Source organism: Xiphophorus hellerii, chromosome 4, assembly GCF_003331165.1.
Source record: "Xiphophorus hellerii strain 12219 chromosome 4, Xiphophorus_hellerii-4.1, whole genome shotgun sequence".
Lineage (NCBI taxonomy): Eukaryota > Metazoa > Chordata > Actinopteri > Cyprinodontiformes > Poeciliidae > Xiphophorus > Xiphophorus hellerii.
The window spans coordinates 33,792,549-33,817,186 of record NC_045675.1 but is presented as its reverse complement, the minus strand read 5'-3'; the positions used below and the strand labels follow the sequence as shown (position 1 = coordinate 33,817,186).

The 24,638-nt window shown below is 38.2% G+C and overlaps 1 protein-coding gene across 1 annotated transcript; it reads right to left on the bottom strand.

Annotated features, from left to right (window-relative positions):
- Positions 1–9,041: 9,041 nt before the first annotated feature.
- On the bottom strand, positions 9,042–23,728 carry fgf4 (fibroblast growth factor 4). The gene is made up of 3 exons (XM_032561493.1): positions 23,313–23,728; positions 22,068–22,171; positions 9,042–13,201 (listed from the first exon to the last, which is right to left on the bottom strand). Exons 1-3 carry the CDS (start codon positions 23,596–23,598, stop codon positions 13,025–13,027), a joined length of 567 nt encoding a protein of 188 aa, XP_032417384.1. The 5' UTR covers positions 23,599–23,728; the 3' UTR covers positions 9,042–13,024.
- Positions 23,729–24,638: the final 910 nt, after the last annotated feature.

Genomic DNA, 24,638 nt, shown 5'->3' with positions numbered 1-24,638 from the left:
AGAACTCATTCACAAACTTTTAGAAAAAGGTAAATACATAAAAAAATACAGTTAACTACATGTTCAACACATTTAATCTTTTACACGTAAATTCTTAAAAGTACACTTTTGCAACTGACATAAGTTTTCAATTTTACCCATAATACTTTTATTTTATTGTAAAAAAAAAAAAAAAAGATTTTATTTTGAATATTTCAGATCGAGTTCATAGAATAAGTAAACAAAGATGCACCTTTGAGTTTTTAATATGCAGTCCAGACACACAATACTCTTTCTGTTCATATGCAGGTTATCCGTCATAACACTGTGACAAGTGAAAAGAAGAACCTAATATGATAGTTGGAGTGATAGTTGGTTGATTTTTTTAGAAGTTCTGCTGTAACTAAAACTGCTTCTATTAAACGTATCCATATGCTAGACAAAAATCATACTGATAAAAATTTCTTGTTAAATTTTAAACAGTAGTATGTTTTTTCTTTTCTTTTCTTTTTTCTTTACTTTTTTTTGCTTTTATTGCCCAGTAAACTATTTTAATAAACTATCAGTGATTCTTGACTAAAACAGTCATGACTGACAGCTCCTTCCTAATGAAGAGGATGGAGCGACATGATGCCTTCTTCTACAGAGGCCTCCAGGGGGCTCCACAGGACAGCGGATGCTCTGAGGCACACACATTATAGAGCGCTTCACAGTTCACAACATAAATGAGAACAATTATAAAACAACAGAGGATATTGTCAAGACTCCCCATAGTTCATGAAAAACAGGCTGCAGAATGAATATGATCAGTCTGGGTTCTGCTTGGAAACAATCTCCAACAAAGTGTTCTGATTAGATGACCTCAGACAACAGGAGGTGTACTGTACAGTCCAATGAAGTCAGTAAATCAGAAAGCAGACTATCCATGTAAAGGCTTAAAGCTTAAGATAAAAAATTAAAATGATATTTAGCCTTTTGGTCAAGCTTTTCAATAATGAGTACAGTTTTTGAGCCTGAAAGGGCTTCAGTGATAAGGCAAACAATCATACTGAATAGACTAGATGTTATCAATAAGTTCTTCTATTTCAATAACTCTATCATACAGATTATTCCTCTGACATTCCAAGTGTTTATGATTCTGAATTATAATGATTTTCTGCTTAATCATGACAGCTTTAATTTTCCTGCAAAATCTGTAAACTCTGCTGCAAAACATTCTCTTTCAGTTGTTAGCGGATTCTTTCCTCCAAGAGAACAAGACTTTCTATGAAAGTTTTTCAGTCAAAGAATAGTCAAGACCTATCAAATGTAAGCAATGCTGAGGTCCATGGAAAAGACAAGAACACTGAAAACATGAGGACGAAGGTTCCGGCCAGATGAGATCACATACAGGCCATTTTTATTTAGATGAAGGCACCTATAATGGCCCAGTCAAAGTCCAGATTTGAATCCAGTTTAGAATTTGTTGTATGGCTTGAACATTTGGTATGAACTGGCTGAGCCTGAGATATTTTGCAGATAGGATGGGCAAAAAGACAATAGACCTTAGATGACTCAGAGGGGCTTGAATCCCTTTGTTACTGAAACCCCATTCTATTTCCCTCCTAATTTACAGTGTTTGTGTTTGAGTTTCAGATGAAATCCCCAAAACAACATTGAATGTTTTACCATCAGTAGTGACAGTTCAAATAGTAAAAATAGGTTTTGCAAGACTCTCTAAATACTCTATGTTCTACAAAATATACCAAGTGAGAGTAAAAGTTTAACATTTCTACTGTAGCTTTGCTTTTTACCTGTTTATGAAGAGAAATGAGACCCTGCAATCTGAAGATGTTTTTATTGCAATAAAGTAAAGAGCTGCATATCTGTATTACTGCTCCCTTGTTATTGTGCCTTCTAACAGGCTGCACTGTGCCTATAGAATCCATGTGTTTTCTGCTGAGGATCCCATTGCATAATTATGTACCAAAGTGCTTTCAAAAGCAGCAAAATTGCCCATTTTTATTTGTGGACAGGTTAAAGTCTACAGATTGGTTGGAATCCAAGCTGTGTGCTGAGACTGGGTCATTCCACACTCCAACAACAGGCTTCTTTCCTCTGTTATCACATTCTGGCCTGAACTTCCGCTGTGCTGCCTTCAATTTACATACAAGTTAAAGTATAATCTGAGCAAATATCACCATTCACCAAAATGCCCTCTTAGGCTCACTTCTCTAAATTTCACATTAAATAGGTCTTTATGTGGTCAGACTGATCCACTTTTAGAGAACACACTTTTCTGTGTTATGGTACAGAAATGACTCTGGCTGCATCAGCTAATGACATAGTTTGTATTTATATATATAAAAAACCCCTCTAATATGAAATCAGCTTCTGCCAGCAGCACTGTTATAGAAGCGTTAAGCAGCCTGTAACCCATGGCGGTTTGTTAACTCCTCCTGACAGACAGGACAGTCAAAGTGTTTTCTCCCTGCATCACACGTTCTTGTAGTTCATTCTCCTCTTGGCTCCGTTTCAGGTTTTTCTGACCGCAGCCCTCTTATCAAGACTTATTTCTTACTTGAAGCAGCTTTTTTGTTTCCTGTCCATGAACAGTCATGGAGGGAATCAGAAAACCAGAGTTTTCCATGCTTTAAGATTGTGTTGTCTTAGAGTTTTACTTGAACTAATGACTGTTCTGGTGTGGTCTGAACACACAATCCCAGAATATGTGCACCAGTATAATACATTTTAAAAATATCTCTTCAAGAAAACAATAACTATTTGTTTGACTTGTCCAACATCTTCCCTGCTTTATTACCAGGTCCTTATAGCTATAGATCTCTGCATGATTTCCGCCACTAGATGGCTCCTGAAGGCATGTGAGTGGCACATGGGAGAAGCCATGAAGTGTAACCCTTTTGAAGCCATTTACAAAGTTCTGCTTGTTGCTTTTGTCAGATTAAACTTTAGCTCCACATAAACACTGATTGCTGCCTCACTTCTCTGTTGAACCTGTTGAGGCAGGCCAGCTTTACTCATCATTAGTGTGATGTTACTCTTTGGACTCCAAATACCAATATCTACAGATGCTCATCTTAGCAGAAGAATGCATTTCACCACATGCATCCAGCTATAGATCCCCAGACAGACAACTGCAATCCAGCTGTGGTTTTATTTTTATTTTATTTTTTTGCTTTTTGTCACTGGACATATTCCTGTCATAATTCCATTTAAAGACAAACTTTAACGTCTGAACTGTAGAAGTCAGTGGCTGTGGAGCAAAATAAATACAGTAGTAAAGTAAGGAGTGTCAGACACAAAATCAGTTATTTTGAAAATTACTAAAGTTTGCTGATTTTGGTTGATGCATTTAAACAGTTATTTAATTTGATAACAAAACCAGAATAAGTCTGTTTGGTAAGACTTTATTTGAAGGGGTGTGCACAAGACTGACATGACACTGTCATAAACAAAACATAGCACCTGTCAGGAACATCAAGAAGTCTTCAGGGATATTTATGACTGTTGTCACTAAATGTCATTTGGTGACTAATGACACTTTTAATACAAAGTTGACATTATTTAAAATGTCTTTGTTACATTAACCAAGTATTCTCTTCTTTCATAAATATGTCATAACAGGTATTAATTATCAAATTAAGTTATGTAAAGTTATGTATCTTTGTCTATAATTATTACTGTGAGTTTTAAATGTGACAATTATGAGACCATTATAATTGTTGTGCTTCTGCATAATAACAATAAAAGCTTTCTGTTAGTCTAATAATACCATTATGTATATTATGTGTTTTGTTATATTACATTCAGTGGAATGTGCTTTGGTCTTGTATTAATTGCCTAGTAGGTTTCTTTGTCATTTAAAGGGTCTTTTAAATAGAATGTGGAGTTTTTGATCAATTTGCAAAAAACTTCAACAGTCACAATGTCATCCATGAAACAGCCAGTATTCTTGATGAAGTTAATCACCACAGATGTCATTTTTTTTAGAGACATTCAGAATTTGTCTTTATTTTATCTGATGCTCTTGAGCATGTTCAGCCATCATACTACTTCAATCACAATCTCTATCATTGTCTTAGCTTTCTTGCTTTAAGGAAGATTGTTTTTCTCCCAAGTAAAAAAAAAAGTTTACTTGTGATGTGACCTGCTTCAGCTGCAGCCAAATGTAGGGACCAAAATAAATATGTACAGAAGCTATGTGGACACCTGTCCTGGTCTGGCCAAGGCCACAGTGAAACACAAATACCAACAAAGCTTCAGGCAGCAGACTTTGAGTTTTAGTCTGGGCCCAGATATTTAGATGGTTCCATAAGAAAAAAAAATCTATAGACAAATTGTTGGATCCTGGATCCTGGACTGAAGGAAACCCTCCTAAAAGCAGCTTCATCTGTTCCTGGCCTGCTTTCACTCATTAGGTTCTTCTGGAAGCTTCTGCCTGTTAAAGTGAGTTGCTTCTTCAGGATGGATGCTAAATATTTAATGCAGTTCGCTCAGTTACCTACACACAGTTTCATTTCTGTATGATCGATGAAATCTGACAGTGTTGTATCATAACTGGACTGTATGGGGTTGAATATAAATTAGAGTCTGTGAGTCTGGACATTAAAAAGGACGGAATACAGAGTTCCTGACATAAAAAAGGAAGAATATACATTTAGGTGTGGTTGTGTGTGTATGTGTGTCTATTGGACTCTATAACAGACTGCCTTTAGATGTTCTTTAAATGATTTTGAACATTTCTTTCCTTCAGTAGATAGAACAAAGCATGATTGAACTGAGAACACATAAACAAAGTGTCTCTCCTACGTTCTTAAGGGGAAGACCTCCATGAGTCTAGATTTGTGCTGCTGATGGTTGGATCAGTTCTTATTTTGGTTCGTTGCATGTTTGGAAAATGAATCCCTCTGGTTCTGGATGCTGTGCAGCTGGAAAGATTTTGTTTTTTATGTGTCTCTCATGTTGCTAAGCTCACCAGTTCACTGCACAATACTCCAGTCCTGAAAGGCCAGTGTCCTGCAACTTGTAGAAGTCTCTCTGCTTCTGCACACCTGGCTCTGATTAGCTCAATAGCAGAGCTCTGTGGAGCTCGACTCCACGCTATGGAGGAAGTTTCACCATTTAATTCCAGTGTGTAGGACAAGGGACACATCTAAAGGTGGCAGGACTCTGGCACTCGAGAAATGCAGTTGGAGATCACTGTTAACACAGGATGGTGCTAAAAAATCTCAGATCAGTAGATCCAATGCAGCTGTGAGGATTGTAAATTCACCAATCACACTTGACTCTGCACCAGCTGTTATGATGCTGCTTGGTTTTTAAGACACTGACCTGTTTCACAGCAGCAAATTGCTCTTTATACTAAAGTCTAAAATTATTCATTTAGGCTTAAAATAGTCTTTTAATTCTAACAGCTTGTTGCATTAGACTGGAAGCAATAATATGAGTAGTCTGTGGAGGGACATAAAGATTAGGAAGAAGTAAAGGAGACCTTCCAAACTCAAACAATCAGAGCTCTTCACAGGAGAGAATGAAAATATTAAAGACAAAACCCAACAAAAAACAAACAAACAAACAAACAAAACAAAACAAAATCATGGAAAAGCTGTTAAGCAATCAGTTTGATTGCTGTAATGACAATTAATATTTTTCTGTTGAGAAGGGATACATTGGCTTTATACCATTTTTAGATAAAATGGATGAATTAATACTTTCAGATTTAAATAAATTTAGATAAATTATTAATTTCCAAAGTGATACCATGTCTGCATTATTTAACTATTTTAGAGATCTAATTATTTGAGATTTCTGTCCCATTTATAATCACAACTTTGTGATTGTAAAAATAATTTTATGTCTACCGGTTTAGACGTAAAATTATTTTCATCAAAATTGTTTTAATATTAATGCAAGGATCTCTGTAAAAAACAGTGTTTAAAATGATTTATACCATTGAATGTGCCTTTATTGGTCTCCCAGCAACAACATGCTTTGGTTTACTTTGATGAAACTGCTGAGCAGCTTTTAACCTCACTGCTGTATTTGAGTGAAGTTTTCTGCAGTGGGATTCATGTGTTTGGGGTTGGATGGCGTCTTTGCTGTCACTCCAGTCTTCAGTTTTGAGATGAATTCTGTGACTGAATCAGGACAGAAATCTGGAACCAAAATGCTGCTTCCAGGTAGAACAAACATGTTGGTCAAGTTCTCAGTATGGGGTTGTAGATCGTTGGTGGCACACTGCCTCTTACCTGTATTTCCAGTGCAAACAAGATGAAAGATGAGTTCATAAAACACTGTTCACATAAACTGCTATATCATTTTTGAGACTAGAAGAATGTTAAGAGGGTAGAAGTCTGATTTGATCTTGTGTTGGTTCCATCAAATCAGAGGCCAGACAGCTATCTACTGCAGGTAAGATATAAGCTGCTGTATGAATGTTATAACAGTAGCTTTTGTAAAACATTTCTGAAGTATTGTTTTAGTTGATGAAGAAATGTTTTCAAAATAGTCAAAACTTCTCCATCAAACATACTGTGCATCATAAAAACTGGATTTGAAAGCTGGAAATGATTATCTCTCTAAATTAGACGAACAGCTCCAGTCCAAGGCGGCTCACACTAACTTTAAGTCTGCTGATTTTTAAACAAGCAAGTTGTAGTTGCAAGATAAAATATCAAAAGTATGAGTATGAATCTTAAACACTGGCCATCTGCATGTGACACTTACTGCCAGCCACACCTGAGACAATAAGTCTTAATTTGAAATTCTCTTCATTGTTTACAAAATTAGTACATTTTGTGCAGCAACTCAAGGACAACTCAGTCCAACATTCTGAGCAAGATACAAGAAACAATCACACAAACTATTAGGAGAAATATGTTTTAATTATCAGCAACCCTTGAGGTATGCATTAGCCATGTGCACAGCACATGTAAAGGTACATTTAGAGACCTGTATAAAACTACAGGACAACTTATAGAATACAAATAGAAGATACAAAATTGCTGTAAGACCACTTGAGATTAAGAATCAGTTTTCATCACTTTCCCTGAATGAAATTTAAAAAGCATACAGTAGGCAACATAACATTATACAGTTCACAAACATGAAGAAACAATGTGAAAAGAGAAATTCAGCCATTTTACTACACTTCACTCCTGATGCATCACCACATAAAAAGGTTCACTTTCAGGGATTCATAAAATTAGAATAAAACATGTAATTCTTTTCTACTAAGTCACTCTAACTTTTTACGTAAAAAGTTGCTTCCTCATTTCTCTATGGCTATGATTTGGCTAGTTTATTCATTTTAACATTTCTTTCACTACTGTTAAATTCAAAATAAGATTTTATTTTTGACCAGAGACCTTTCAGGTGGAAGACTCAGATGTCTGGATATATGAGTAGAATCTGTTGGTAGGGCAGAAATGATGTGATGTGGCTGAAGTGATTCTGTCACTAGCCACACTCAGTGGAGCCTGTGGCTCTTTTTGCTAAAGGTGGGCTTTGCCATTTGCAGCCTGCAGATTTAGGAGCTGGTCTGCTGTGCTGAGGCTGCAGCTGGATAACCAAATGATCAGGTGGGATAAAGGGCTGGCCCACGGTCACTGGAGTGCATACAGGTAAACATGCTGCACGTCATGCAAAGCAGGGAGACTGCTGAGCAGCGAGCCCAGCTGTGAGCATCAGACACAGCATATGTGTACATATGCTGTTTGTACACAGCATATGTCCTTGAATACTGTGCTGTAGCAGGAGGTGTTTCAGGAGCTGCACACTGTAACTTTAGCACTTGTTTTGAAAGCTGAACTTATGTTTCACAGTTAGCCTGCAGAGTTCAGATCACTCTGGATTTCCACGGCGGGTCGCAGGATTGGCCTTAAGTCACTACAGAAACAGTTTGCATGAGATTTGTTTAAGCTATTTGCACCTGAATAGCTAGCGTGTGCATGCAGCGTGGCTGCCTGCTCTGCTAATTTATTATCACTACTAGCTACTACTAGCAGAAGGGAAAGCACCGTCGTCCCTAACAAGAGCCAGGCTGCTACTATTAGCACCATTATTATGGAATGTTGAAATGGAGGTTCCAAATGTCTTTCCCAAAAAAGACACAAAAACAGAGAAAATAAAGCACTACCTCACTGCAACTGCTGTTATTAAATATTGACTGAAAACTTTGATCACACAAAGATGAGCAAATCAAGAACCCTAAGTTTTCAGACAACTATTCCAAACCAGCTCTGTTCATTTCAAACTGCCAGCCCTTTTTAGCACCTTCACTTTCAAAATATATACAGAAAAACATTGAGTTACAGAGTCTAGCATATAATACGGTTCAACAGCTGTCTATAAATTTTTCTTGCATGATTATTTTTTCTAAAAGTATATCGCGGGGTAAAGATAGCCGGAACGTGACAAGGCACAACTAGGACAACATCGCCACCAGAGCCGGCCCAGCCTGCAGTAAACCTCTAGGACTCAGAGAGACAGAGACAAATGCTAGAAGGAGGGAGGGTAGACGACGCAAACGTACAGTAAGCAGAAGTAGGTCAGGACAGCAGCTTACACTGGAAGTTAAAGCAAAGACTGGGATGAAGTGTTGGTTTAGTAAAATCCAAAGTCTTACAAGCACAGGTGGAAATATTTTGTTCCTAAACTGGGCAACTGCTTGCATCTCACAAAGAATATACAGTATATTAGTGAATGTTTTCTAACAATGAGGACAGTTACAACAATTACTTTAAGATGTCTTATAGATAAAATTGTAGATTTTCAGTCCTTCAGGTTGGAAATGGGAAAACATATCTTGGCTTCCATGTAAATGTCATGTTAGTTAATGTTAATGTGCTTCTTTCCAACTCCTTTATAAAATGGAATAGAATAGAATATACTTTATTGATCCCCAAGGGGAAATTGCTTAGGTGTTTAAATATATTAAGTATATTAAATATATTATAACATATTAATATATTAAGTATATTAATAAATCATAACATATACAATAATATATATATATATTAGATTACTCAATCAAACTAAATTAATTGATTATAAGTGGTTGTGTTTCATCAAAAACTCTTTTCTTTCTAAGAATGTCCTAAATGCTTTTTGTTTGTTATGTAAGCATAGCTACAGAAATGAACCCTATGCTGTTACACCTCAGAGCCACCAGAGGAGCAGTCAGAGTTAAACTGGTGAGCAGGTGTGAAGTGGGGGTCAAATCAGCAGCATGTTTCTGCAGATTTCTGCTGTTTGGAACAGATTTATTGCCACTGACTGTAACTAGTCAGATGTTTGTACTAAACACATTTTGTACATTTTTTCAAACTATAAAATTGAATTTTGCATTCCTTTGGAACAAAGTGCTATTTTTATTAACTATGCAGTAATTTATGTTATAATTTTAGCCTCCCTATCTATCCATCTATAGATATATACAAATATACAGTAGATATATGCACACCTCTGACACCTCTATGTTAATGACCATAAAAGCCCACAGTCCTCCGTGAAAAACTTGTAATTGACAAAAGTGATAATAAATGGAAATTTACTGAAAACTGCAGGAACATTTATGACAAATTGAGGAGAAGGATAATGACAGCAACTGAGGAGCCCAGAACAACCTCCAAAGAAATCAAAGGTCAACTCCAAGGTCAAGGTACATCAGTGTCAAATCCATCATTGTTTGAATCAAAGTGGACTTGATATGAGACGACCAAGAAGGAAATCATAGCATAAAAATGAGACTGGAATTTCCCACAATGCATGCTGACAAGCCACAAAGTTTCTGAGAGAATGTCCTCAATAAGACTGGAGAAAACTGGAACTGGCTCATCAGCTTTTTGCCAAGAAAAGAACTCTGGGAAACATGAAGGAGGCTGTTATGCTCTGGGGCTTCTTTGACTTGAGTCTGTGGAGGTTTGAGGAAATCCCAAGATTATCAAGGCATTCTGGAGAGAAATGTGGTGCCTAGTGTTAGAAAGCTTGCTCATGGGTCTTCCAACAGGATAATGACCCAAAACACACAGCTGCCCAAGATGTTCCAATGTTCCAATGTTTCCAATGTTTTGCTTTAGGCAAAACATTGGATCATACTGAACTGGCCTTTTATGAGCCCTGATCTAAATCCTGTTGAACATCTGTGGAGCTGAAACATCTGGAGAAGGCTTTCCCTTCAACTGGAGGACATTGGAGCGGTTTGTCCATGAGGAGTGGACCAGGATACCTGTAGTCAGGTGTAGAAGTCTCACTGATAGTTAACAAAATGGTTTGATTGCAGTGATTGCCTCAATAGGTTGAGCAACAAAATATTAAGTTTCAGGTACCATCAGTTTTATCCTGGTCTGTTTCATTTGTTGAATTTCATATCAAAAGGAATGTCTGATTTTCACTGGTTAATTTTTAGAACATTTTTATTTACTATTACTTTTGTCAGTTACAAGTTATTTTGGTAACCACTGTGGGCTTTCCCTTCATTAACAGAGTGCTACCAACAATGCTCTGTGTGTGTGTGCATGGGGGTGTGCGTGTGTGGGTGTCTATATTTATATGAGAATTAGAGGTGTTAGGATGGAAGAGACAATGTGCCAGCCCACATTATAAGTTCTAAATGAACTTCATATTTATAAATCATTCCTTTTGCATGACAAGCTCTTATGGAAAGTTAAGAACAACAAACCAAGTTTGCAAATTTTTCCAGTCGGCAAAGTTGTTCTAATGATACAAAACAACTTTTCCTGTTTGACAGCTGCCTGACAATAATGCATTACTTGAAATAAGAATAGTCTTATCCCAGGTCAAGGCTATTACTTGACTGTTGCATTTCAGCTCTTTGACCTTGCCTATAAACTCCCAAATTTTCCACTTAAATCATGTCAAAGAGGATTCCTCTCCCTACTGTTGGACGCAGAGCTCTGACTAAGACTGACGGCAGAAAAGTTCAGAGTTCACCCCTCTGGCAGTGCTATAAACAGACAGTGGAGGCTGTGGGGTTAACTCTCCCCTCCTCCTCTCTTGTCCATTTCCCTCTTTCTTCTCTGTCCCTCTCTCTCAGTAACATGATACTATTTCAATTAGGCTCCAGAGCCACACATGCTCCTTTTCGCCCAACTTGAGCCTGGTACTGGTGCTATGCTGGACAGAAAGCTTTTCCACTTTCAGAGCTTTAACGCTGTTCCCCTCAGAGAGAGTCATGTCATTACATCACAGTAAAAAGTTGCTCCAGCTCCTGATTTATGATATTTCAATCTCCCTCTAAGCTTCCTTACATGAAACTTATGAAACATATGTAGCTTTAATTAAAAAAATTAGTTTTTTACATATTTGTCAAAACTGTCACCATGTCGTGACAGTTAATATGAGAAATATGAAATATGAGAAAAATCAAGCTGCTCTGCTTCTCCCTGTGATCCTACAGCCATCTGCAGAAATACAATGCTAGGTCAGAAACAACCAATCACAGCTGGAGGATGAGCTTAGTGCTGTCAATAAATCTTGTGTGCTCACTGCTCACACCCTCCCCTTTGCTTTCTGCTACACTACAGCTGGTTCACCACAATGGAACCTGTCATGAATTCTCAGGCTAGTTAGCATGGCCACCAAACACAGCAGCCTAACAGATTTCCTTTAATGGAAAGTTGTTTTTCTGCCAACTTAAGCAGAAAGTTGGCAGAAAAATGCTGCTTATGGACTTATATCCATAAGCAGCATGGACATAAGCTTCATTGACAGCAATAAGACCCTCTTCCAGGCTCTGAGTGGTGCAGCTCTAATTTTTACAAGATTCGAAGGCCTGGTATATTTGATGCTTCCATATCATATCTAGTCAGAGGCTCTGCTGACAGCAGGGCCCAAATAAACAGTAAGCGTCTGTAAAATTATTGCAGCAAAGATTAAAAACAAATATGGTGCATTGATACTAAGAGATGTCTGCATGGGACATTAGAGTTTTTAAAACGAGAAAAATAATGCTGATTATTTGGTTAGCATTATTGAGCTTATATGAGCTTATCTAATTCAGTTATAGTCAGTAATAGTGCAGGTGCTATATTAGAGTAAAACTCTCAAAAAGAGGAATTGCTGTAGGTATGTGTCACCAGGATGGGGTCGTCTTTCTGAAGCTATCAGGCTATAGAAAAGAGAATTAACGGTAAATAAGAGGACATGCTGTCTCTGATGCCGGCACATGAATCCATCTAAAATCTAAGTTAAAGGAAATGTCTCCAGAACACCTCCAGGTCCTCCTCAGGTGAAATGGAGAAGCATAAGGTTTGAAGTGTTGGGCAATAAACACCACATTCTCACACAAAGACACACATCTTATTTCTGTTCTGAGAAGATTCTGATTCAAACCAAATCCAATTGAACAATGTCATCCATATAAACCCGCTGAGATATCAGGTAATCAGGTTCACTGTTCTCTTTCCCCAAACAGAAATGGGCCTTTTCCCAAATTCTACATGGAGCAAAAAAAAAGGAAATTAACAGAACTTCTTTAACTGAAACCTTTACATCAAGACTGAGAGAACGAGAGATGACTTCCTTAAATTGTGACTGTGTAGTAATTATTTGTATGGCACTGTGTAATTAATGCCATACATTTGTTACTCTGCTGCCTCTTGACCAGAACTTCCTTGAAAAAGAGGTTTTTAATCTCAATGAGACTTTTCTGGTTAAATAAATGTAAAATAAAATAAAAAAAAAGGTAATTTTTCCATCTGTGCAAAGAATACATCAAAAGACAGGGTTTCATTCAGTAGCAGCAAATGTCTGATAAATAAGAAATTAAAACATAAATAAAATGTCTAGAATATTGACTGTCCCTCAGTGAAAAGAAATCCACTCCTATAAAAATACAAAACAGATGTTAAACATAAATAAAAAACTGAATATGTACAAAGTAAAATATCAAATATGATACACTTACAAAAGTTTTGGAGTGAAAGTGCATCACAGCTTGGAGAAAACCCCCCTACCCTCTGGCTCTCTCCTGATTGGCGCCCTCCTTCTTCCCATATTGTCTTGAAGTAGATTTATCAGCTCACTAGATTCTTGGCAAGAAATGTGTCACTGTCATCGCTGGTGACACTCTGTTTCCTCTTTTTGTTTTGCCATTCTTACTCAGGCCCATGAACATCCTTGGGTAGGCGGCCGATTCATAAGCATTGTAGTTGTTGGCGAGGAGCTTCTCTCTGAACTTGCATTCGTTGCTGTAGTGTAACTGCAAGAGAAAAGAGATTCTTTTGAAAACGTTAATTGTTTAAAGACAGAAATAAAACAATGATGTCAGGAAATTTTTGTAGGGGAATTTCAAATCTGCATTGTTCACTGTGATTTCTATCAAACAATTGTGTTATTTTTGACTGCAGGGTTATTATTGTGCAATCAGCCTCATTTTACACAAAAAATCCGATTGTGAAATGATGAATGGTGTAAGTGAAACAGAACACTGGACTCTGAGTGTGTTGTGCTTTTTGTCCCCAGTTTGAGGAACAATAGCTTCTTGACCTGCATTCACCATCATGCAACTAAATTTAGGTATTAATTTATATTTAGCTGTTATCTTTAATAACTAAACTCTAACAGTACCAAACCTTTCAGTATTATGAAACTGGACGAAGACGACGAGATCCTCGAATTAATCTGTGGTGTTGTCTTTGACTAGCGTGTGACATTCAGCAGGTATAAACTCTTAAAAAGCTGGACCCGGTGTTTGTCTGGAGCTTCTGGTTTTGTCTAAATGTTCACTTAAAGGCAGATGATGTAAAATAACAACAGTATCACACATGACAATCCCAAACTTTAACATATTTATTGGGATTTTATGTGATAGATCATCACAGGACAAGACATACTTGTGAGGTGAAGGAATGTCTCAGTTAAGAATGAAAAACAAGCATCAGTATGAATCAAGTCTGCAGGGTCTTTGACCCAAAATAATCTGAAATGTGACATTTACATGAGGAAAGATCTAGTTTCTTCTGTTTAAGACCTGCAAATGTCAAATTTTGCTCCCAAGACCTTGGTTTATATATCAGTGCAGAAGAATTCATTTTTCTTTAACATTTTAGTTAGCATGTCAGGATATACTGTATCTTAATATGAATCTAAAGTTCCCCATATTTGACTTAGAATGAAAAAGATCATTTTCAGCAAATTTGACAAAAACCTAAAAATTGTGGTGATTATTTGTTTTCGTTCTCCAAAGTCAACACTTTACATCACATTTCATTGAAATTCCAACAGCAGGTTTTTGGGATATGTTTCGAGCTGCGGACATCTTAAGACTGAAACAACTGTCTATTTCTCTAAACAGAATAAAGCTCAGTTAGGAATTAATGAAAGACAGGCTTTGTCTTGAGTGTTTCCAGTAACATGCATTATTAGTATTCAACCTCGTATAGAGTTTTGAATGTTTCATTTTGATCTCATTGTGGCCTCATACACTTCACTGGATGCTTTTGCATGCAGGGACATGTGAAAAAGTTCCAAAGACATGAATATCTGATATGAATATGTGACTCCTTAGTTTTTGAACAGTGGAACAGATATATAGAAACTGTAGTGTAATTGTGAAGAATGTACTGCTGGTACAACCTGTTTTAGTGCCTTTGCTGCTGTGAAGCAGTGATATTTTCTCCTTAAGAATGCCAAATGTTTAGCAGGCGGACCTATGGAGGTATTTTTGGTGCAAAGGTATTTGTGCCTTGTAACTTTGAAGTTGAAGTCAGAGATGAAAAACCTATAGGAGTTTGTAATCATCTTCAAATTCTTAAGAACAAGTATACACATTTTATTCTTTGAGTCGCACTTTAAAAAAAATCTTACGCTTACAGTTTTTCCCCAAATGATCTAAAACAAATGGTTGCAAACAGATCCACATACCTGTGTCTTGATTATTTCTTTATCAAACGTAAACAAACCTACTGTTACACCTTCATGGATTCTTCAGTACAGATACACACATTCCTTTCTAGAAGTCACAAAATATAAAAGTCCTGCTCGAACATTTTCTCAGTCCAGTACATTTGGAGCTAAACTAATTCAAACACATGTATTAGCATCTTCACACAGGCACATTTTTTAATTACAATTTGAAGTAAATGCAACTACACAAAACTGCTGATGCAAATCACAATCCTGCTTTACAAACCACACTGCCTTTCTTTGCAGGCTTCAGTTTTGCACTGTGCATCTTGCTGAAAGTGAAGCAAAGTGATATGCTGGGTAGTAGTATGAGTGTCCTCTGCATTACGGGCAGGGAGCACCTGTACTGCAGGGGGCGCTGCTGAACTCGGTAGTAAAACAAACCAGAAATGCCACCATTCTTTCACCGTGTTCCAAATTATTATGCAAGTGATATTTTCTCAGATTTTCTTAAATGGTCATTGCAAATGATGGTCAGTATAATTTTCAAGTCATGAACTATTACAGTATAAATCAAATTTTACTGAACAAAGCTCCCCACAAGAAAAGTATTTTTTTCAAAAATAAAAAACTAAAAATTCGCTGTTCCAAATTATTATGCACAGCATAATAATAAACATTTTATGGATTATAAAGAACTGCAAACGGTCATTCTTAGAATGTGCAGCATTAACTGGTCAGATGTGCTAAAATCAAAAGCTATTTCAATCAAAAACATCTTAATAGACCGAGTTACATGTTAACATAGGACCTTCTTTGATATCACAGCACAATTCTTGCATCCATTGAACTTGTGAGTTTGTGGAAAGTTTCTGCTTGAATTTCTTTGCAGGATGTCAGAAAACCTTCCCAGAGCTGCTGGTTTGATATGAACTGCATTCCACCCTCAGATCTTCTGCTTGAGGAAACTCCAAAGGTTCTCAATAGGGTTGAGGTCAGAGGAGGATGGTGACCACACCATGAGTTTCTCCCCTTTTATGCCCATAGCAGCCAAAGACACAGTGGTATTCCTTGCAGCATTCATTGTCATGCATGAAGATGATTTTGCTACAGAAGGTTCGGCTCTTCTTGTTGAACCATGAAAGAAAGTGATCAGTCAGAAAGTCCATATACTTTGCTGAGGTCATTTTCCCACCTTCAGGGACTCTGAAGGGGCCGACCAGCTCTCTCTCTCTCTCCCCATGATTTCGGCCCAGAAAATGACTCCACCACCTCCTTGCTGACGTCACAGTCGTGTTGGGACGTGGTGGCCATCCACCACCAATCCACTACTACGTCCATCTGGACCATCCAGGGTTACACAACAGTCATTAGTGTACAAGTCTGTTTGAAAATGAATCTTCATGTACGCCGGGCCCACTGTGACCGTTTCTGCTTGTGAGCTCTGGTTAGGGGCCCATTAGTAGGTTCATGCACCGCAAGCCTCTGGAGGATCCTCCACCTTGAGGTTCCAGCAGCTTCAAATAACTGTTTGTTGCTTTGTAAGGGCATTTTAGCAACTGCTCTCTTAATCTGATGAATTTGTCTAACAGAAACCTTCCTCATTTTGCCTTTATCTGTACAAATCCATCTTTGTTCTGAATCAGCCACAAATCTCTTCACAGTACGATAACGCTTCGCTTCAGTTTTCGTTAAATATCTAATGTTTTCATATCTTGTCATATGGCTCTACACTATCTGATGATTTTCATCAGCAGAGATCCTTTCTCTTTACCATATTGCTTGAAACCTGTGGCCTGCTTAATAATGTGGAACATCCTTCTTAAGTAGATTTCCTTTAATTGAGCTCACCAGACAAACTAATCAACCCAGCTCTCTGAAATGAATTATAGTGATTCAAAGAGCCCTGACACACAATACCATCTATAAATTTAATAGCACAACAAAAAATGTAATCTTTGACACTTAAATCCAATTTGCATAATAATTTGGAACACGGTGTAGAACCGTGGGCCTGAATATTGTTGTTGAGAACTTTGGACATGCAGGACATACTAAATCACCAAAACAGTCTACTAACCCCTAAAGATGTGTAAATTAAAACCACCTGTGCTAAATATTGCTTTATAGTTTAGTTTATTTATACAGAATGGAGAGGTCTTTGGGAACTGGATAAATGGGGAAATACAAAGCTAAAGTTGGCTGCACACTCAAGAAATGATTAAAGAAACATTCCACTTGGGTTATTTACCAAAACATCTGCTGACATTCCATATTTTAATATCTTTATTAATAAAAAAAGAAAACTGGAATTTTGACAGAAAAGCTCTTTATTTAGACTGTTTGTAACTAAATTAATTTTGAACCCTTTTGTTACTGCAAATTATGTCCATTGTGCAGCTTAAATAACTGCACAATGACAACCCCACAGAAATACTGAATAACCGCCTAATACTGAAGTTAGAACTTGTTTTGTACAAAAATATTCACTCTACAACCACAAAATCAAGACAAATTCACGCTGTCTATTTATAATTTTGGTCGTAGCATTGTTAACCACCATGATGTTTCTCTTTAATTAAATGTTGCTTGAGTTTAAGCACATTAGCATAGAAACATCTATATTGTTTTTTTTATTTACTAAAGTTTAGTTCACATGACACAATTTAATTTTAGAATTGTAGGCCGATTTTCAAAACCTGAGAGATAAAAAATCGGGTTTGATCGTACCATGTGTGTGGTGTCCAGCCACATGACAGGAGCAACACACCACACACGAACCAGTTTCACTCACCAACATTCACATTGGCAGCATCTGCACTTCTAACACGAACATATAAACTTATGTTTATATGTTCTATAAACATTCTATGACTACCCGTAGTCATAGAAAAACAATTAATTATGGATTTTAAAAATTCTGATCATTTCCATGTCAATACAAAATAGAAAAGAAAACATCTGAAAGCATAAAATCTGTTATGCTTTTTATGACTTGACTTGTGGTTCAATTCAGCTTTAAAACCTGAAAATAACATTTCTATGCCTAGATGTTTACATACATTTGCTAAGTATTGAGGCAAGTTATCTTCTAAACTGGATGACTTGGGTCGACCCTTCTGGGTTTCCTTCCAGAAGCTTCTCCCAGTAGTTTGCAGGAGTTCTGGTCCATTCCTTCTGACAGAACCGGTGGATCTGGGTTAGGTTTATAGGCCACCTCACTCACACACACAAATTCTCTCTAGGACTGGGATCTGTGACGGCCAGAGCATTGACTTTGTTATCACATTTTATATTCTATTTGGCTGCTGAGGGTCAACGTTAATCTGGAACCCATTTTGACTAAATCTTTAACTTCCAGTTGACGTCTTTAGATGTTGCTACAATATTTTCCACATAATGTTCTTTCCTCATGACACCATATATTTAATAAAGGGGATCAGTTCGTCACGCAGCAAAACAACCCCAGAGCATGTCCAAATAGTTCCACTTTAGTTTCATCAGATCACAGGACATGTCTATAAATGAACAGGATATGTATCTGTGTCCCAGATTTGCAAACTATATTCTGTCTTTCATGTGCTTCATTTGCAGTAATGGCCTCCTGCTCTCTGGCCTTTCAGCCGTGTCGCTGCAGAACATGTTTCTCTGTGGATAACGTCTCTGACTCACCGGCTTCAGCAGCATCTTCACAAGGTCTTTAACTTCAGTTCTGGGATTGATTCACACATTTCAGACAAGAAGCGTCTCCATCCTGAACGTTATGACCGTTGGACTTTCCCATCATGACTAGGACTGAACAGATGAACTCCACCTGGGGGCAGTTGGATGAACCAGACTGGAGCAGCTCCAGGATTCTCTTCCTGACATCTGGGCTGATTTCTGTTGCTGACCTTCCCATCATGTCCAACCATAAAGCAGAGTGAGCCTCTAATTAACTCAAATGTGTCAGTTAGCCTATCAGAAGTTCCCAAAGCCATGGCATCATCATCTGGGCTTTTCCTCACTGTTTAAAGAGACAGGAATCATAACGGATGCAAACTTCTGATTTTAAAGACATTAATAAATCTCTGTTATATTCTGTCTCTCATTACATTTAGCAAGAAGAAATAATTCTAACTGACAAAAGAAGTTTGGTATGATTTAACTTCAGAAAGTGAAAACAGGTGGATATGTCCTTATTTAGAATAGATACACTTCTGATTTCAACTGCTAATGACACACCCAGACTCAACTTGAGGGATAGAAAAACATAAGACTTATTAATTCTGAGTGGAAAGTTGTAGGGTTTGATTTAAACAGACTTGGAAACAACATGCAGAATGCTCAGGCCCTGTTTAGATGTTACTGCAGCTTTAGAAGCTTTAAACAGCAGCTATTAAACCGCTAATAAAATCTAACCTGGACAAGTCACAACTTCAGAGTTACAGGCCAATTTCCAACCTTCCATTCATCAGCAATAATGAATAATTATTGAAAAAGCTGTTCAACAGTTAAATAGTTTTTTAACAATGACCAAAGACTTTAATGCCTTTCAATTTGGTTTTTGTGGCATGTTCAATGTGATCCACATCAATACCAGACTGTGGAAGAACCACAGTGTAAATGCAGTATTTAACACTGTTGACCATGACATATCATTGAAGTGATTGGAGAGCTGGGTCAGACTTTCTCCTACAGTACTTGACTGGTTTGAGTCTCACCTAAGGAACAGGAACATCTTTGTGTCACTAGGTAACAACTGCTAACTCAACAGAGATACGAAGCAGTCATATTCAGGGTTCCCCAAGATTCCATCTTGGAGGGGCGTCTTATTCAATATTTACATGCTCTCACAAGTTCAGATCATTACCAGTAATATAGTTGCCGTGACTATGCTGATGATACACAGCTCTACATCACAATGTCACCAGATAACAATGAACCCATTCGACCTTCTATCACCTGAAGAACATTTCCAGGTGTTCTCCCTAAAACAAGAAAATAAAACACATTACCACAGTTTTAAAGTCCTTACATTGACTCCCTGGAGCTCAGAGGACAGATTTTAAAATATTTTTGTTAGCACCACAATACATTAAAGACCTATTGTTGTATCAACCTTCCAGATCTCTCAGGTCTTCTGGTTCTGGTTCTGCATCCCCAGAACCAGAACCAAACATGGAGAAGATACAGTCAGTATTTATGCTCCACAAATCTGGAACAAACGTCCAGAAAACTGAAACACTGAGTTTGTTGTCTTTTCCGTTTAAACATGTAATCTATTTTGTGTAATCTACTTGTATTGCTGCTTAAATTGTGCTATGCAAATAGAATTGCCTCGTCTTGCTTTGCCTTGAAGCAAAACACTCCTTAGCTGCTAAGCATCCTCTAACAAAGCTCTACTATGAGTTTAGTGACAATCCAAAAAGTGGGGAACATTTCCACCTGTTTGTCTGTCTGTTTGGTTTTTGTTCCCAGGTTCCTACAGTAGAAACAACAGGAAGGGAAAGATTGCCCCAGAAAACTATCCTGGTTCTTGAAAAGGTTCCAGCAGCAAAAAAACCCACCCACCCTCTGACCAGGATGATGGGAACAGGGTCTAAAAGGCATGCAAATGATTTTGGTTTTTTAATCAGATCAGATATTTCAATGTTAGATTAAAGCTCAAAGATTAAATTAAATAGAGTGAGAGAAAGGGAGAGAGAACAACATTTAGAATTGGGAAACAGGAATGGTAGGTGGTCGCATGAGTTATTGCTTTTCAAGAGTTTTGGGGACCTTTGAGGCTGCAGCTGAAATCAGAGCTTCAAGAATCACTAGACAGAGATGCATGCAGGATGTGGGCTATAAAACTGTTTCTATTGTGGAGTTAAGTCACTCCTGAACCAGAGAAAACGTGCCAAGAAGTAAATAAGTCCCAAGTAATTCAATCAAATGAAAATAAATATTCCATTTGTTTTGGATATCAACGCGCATAGAGTAAAAATGCAGAGGACAGAATTCAAGTTTCTGAAGAGTGTGAGGTTTCAGTCAGTGATCCCCTGGGGGTCAGGTCATGTATTCTCGCTGGTGCAACGTTGCCACTGCGATCTATGGGTGATTTCTGAGCACTTCATTCTTCCTTCTGTCAAAAGTTTAATTGAGATTCTGACTTCCTTTTTCATCTTTACTTGGGACCGGCCCACACTGCCTAAGACACAAACACCTGATTTAATTTGCTCATCATCGTGTTAATGTTCCCTCAGAGAATCAGAATCACACTCTCTAGTGGCTGAGCACACAAACAAGAAACTTCACTTTGGTTTCACTTTTCACAAAAAGTACAGACATATACTTTGTACATCAGAGAGACAGCCTGGGCCACTTACATGGGCAACAGATAGTGATCGATGTATGTATGGGTGTGTATACTGTGTGAGAGTTGAGAGAGCAGCTAGGTGAAAAGAGGTGAAAAGGCTGTAGTGTAAAAGAGTTTTAAGTCATGATCATGAACAGAAAAGCACCATATAAGTAAATACTATATAGCGTAAAGCAATCTGAGCCTTCTTGATACCTTAGTACAGGGGTGTCCAAAGTCGGTCCTGGACAGCCGGCAACCTGCACATTTTAGTTCTCTCCCTAGTAGTACCAACAACCTTCTCAGCATGTCAGTGGCCTTCTAACGAGCCATCATTGGATACATTTGCGTTAAACCAGGGAGAAAACTAAAACATGCAGGATGCCGGCCCTGGAGGACTGACTTTGGACACCCCTGCCTTAGTAGAAATGCTAAAACACATAACCATATCAAATTTATTGACACCCACCTGCTAGAATAAATGGACAATGTAACTGTTCACCAGAAAACATTTGCAAGTCTTCCCATTCTACTACAACATGCAACAAAAGTTTTTTGTATGTTGCAACAAATTACCATTGAGATTTTAGGGAAAGAAAACAAAATGATTTTCTTTGAGACATTGAAGTTTAGTTTAACACCAAGGTGTTATTTCTGCTGTTGCTTATTTGTTATTGACTCTAATATACCCATTTCATTTCCTTAATATGGAACCGCACACATTCTCACCAGCATATCATCAAGATATCAGTTTAGTGGAAACAACATTACTTGAATTCATGACATCTAAAATATTGGCCAGCCTGCAAACACAGCTGGTTGTTAAAGCAGTAACAAAATATCTGTTACAGAAGACAACAGAACATGTAGGAGAACTGAATACAGATCCATAAACACTCACAGATCCATAAAGTTTTCCTCTTCGGTTCATTGCCACAAAGAGCCCACTGTGAACACCCAGCAGAGTAACCACCCCTCTCTCCACGGGAGAGATCTGCAGCAGACCTTCAGAAACATAAAAAATGCATGTTGAAACCGACCGGCAAGAGGAAAAAATTTCTTCTCACAATTCTAGCTTTCTATCTGTCAGCGAATGGAGTCATCACACTCTGTTTTTCAAGTTAAGAAAATATTTGGGCATTATTCAGCTCCACAATTACCAGTTCAACAATTTAAAAAAAGCTCATCTGTTCATTTTTTGATAGTAATTTAAAACTATCAAGTGTTTAAATTAAGTTTGGAAACCAATTAAGCAAAATGTCATTTACCAGTTTTTGTTTTTTTTTTCCCCGTTTGTTTTATAGACATGAAATTGCTTTGCTTCGGTACAAGAATGTCAAGACTGCCTTGTAAACTAAACCAGAGGAGAGCTGGTGATTCTTTGGAGAAGGTGTATGAACCGTACAGAAACAAATGTGAGGTTTAACATGTAATGTTCTGCTGTGGCCTCACGCTGCATGGAGAAGTTTCTGAGCTTTTGTATCAGATGCTTTTCTGAGATTTTATGTCTTGGCTTTAAATAGAACAAAGCTGTAAGAATAACCTGACAGCTCCACGCTTGTCTTTTTAACATTTTGGATCCACAAGTTATAGCAGCAATGAAAAAATATCAGTGTTCATTATTTACACAGCGGGTTTCCAGTCCAACAACCCGTAAATATAAAGTGGTGCATAAGTATGGCTGCGCTGGAGCGCGGGGGTTAATCTGTCCTCACAGCCGTGCCTTTCCTAACTTTAGGGTTCTGGCTGGCTGCAGGCCCGGATTACAGCAAGCTCTGGTTACACGTCAGGCGCAAAAGCTTGCGCATATTTGTGCTGATTTGCGGAACCGAAGAGGGACTCCAGATGTTTTGAAGCGCCGTGGATCAATATGAGCAGAGCAACGTCGCCTCTTGGTGATCCAGAGGCCTGGATCAGGTGGAAAGAGCTGAGGTGTTGTTAAGGATTCAAACCTGGGTAAGACGGATGAGTTACGGTGAGTTAGTTCCTATAGTTTACATTCTAGTATCCCTAAGGCGACTGAAAACATTTTTCATTTATTTAGTAACAGCTCAACTTCTCTATGGACTTTGGTTAAAAAGCTACGATACAGGTGTCGGAATGGATCAATTCGGGCCAATGAATAATAATGATAAAAGCTACTTACTGTAACGATTCTCGCTGTGTACTCCTGTTATTCTGCCGTCGGGTAACACTTGTATATGAAAACCAATCCCCACGTTGCAGTAGAGGCGCCGCAACCGTTTAATGCCTAGGAGGTAGTCTCCGTCCCGACTGATCTCCTCCCGCTTTTCCCCCGGGATCCGTGCCAGAGAGCGGGAGTAGAGGGCCTCCCAGCGCTCCGCTGTCCCGTTCAAACCGGCGGCGCATCCCGCGAAGGCCGTAACCAGGTTCAAAACTAGGACGGTCCTCAGGGCCGACAAAGAACCCATGCCAGGTTTGACTCGGAAAGCAGCCTCCAGTGTGCGCTCTCCCAGTGAGGTGACAGTACAACACAGGCGAAGCAGCGGCGCGACACAGAGAAGCGTGTAAAAGTTGCGCTCATTCCCAGACCGACAGGCGCACTGACTTCAGCGCCGGGGCGACATTGAGCTGCACGGACGCTGGGCAGCCATGCCTCTATATTTATACCTGCAGACACATTACATCACAGTTCGACACTTAAAAGAAATCTACAAACTAACACACTCACTTTACCAAACAGAATAGGCCGCTTTGTTGTGACCAAATAATAGAGAACTTATCTCGGGGAAAAGTTCAGACTTTTTGGAAAATATACTAATAAAGGCTTTATTATAATAGAAAACAAGTCTTTGTGCTAGACGTTCATTATCAGCAACAGAATATCCTAATTTATGTATTGAAGGATGTAAAATAGGAAACAGCCAAGTTAACAGACCGTGTTGCCGAGACAGGAGACAGATCTATAAATGAACAATAACAGGAAAAAACACAGGTCCAATTCAGCTAAATGAAAAAAGCAGCACTTAAGACTGGTGCAGGGGAAATCATGTCCCAAGCCCTTCCACTGAACAATGGTTAGACTAAATAGAGCCTGTTAAGCATGTTAAGTACTGTCACTGTCACCAAGCCTTATTTCAGCCCTCAGCTGTGTATTAATAGCATTCATTTATTATATTAAAATTAATTTTGGTAATACAAGTAAATGAATCGCAGTCCAAGAGACTCTTTTGTTCTACAGGCTCTACTCTACATCTGTGTGGGGGGCGGGGGGGGGGGGGGGGGGGGGCGTGTGGGTGTGTGTGTGGGTGTGTGTGTGTGTGTGTGTGTGTGTTTCTCTTTCCTTTTTTTGTGGTGATTCATAATGCAAGTCAGTTTTTTCTATCAATGTTAAATTTAGGATTTTCTAGAACTCAGACAAAACAATTTCAGGTCCCCTTAGGCTTACTTCACTCCACCTCGTAAACACACACACACATAAACACGCCTGCACCCCCCCCCCCCCCCCCCA

Bases quoted from the DNA above. Each gene is read 5' to 3' on its own strand.
- fgf4 (XM_032561493.1), bottom strand. From the start codon at position 23,598: ATGGGTTCTTTGTCGGCCCTGAGGACCGTCCTAGTTTTGAACCTGGTT. The intron at 22,172-23,312 runs GTAAGTAGCTTT...ATGTTTCTGAAG, and splicing joins ACACAGCGAGAATCGTTACA to GTCTGCTGCAGATCTCTCCC. The intron at 13,202-22,067 runs GTGAGTGTTTAT...TTTCTCTTGCAG, and splicing joins GAGGAAAACTTTATGGATCT to TTACACTACAGCAACGAATG.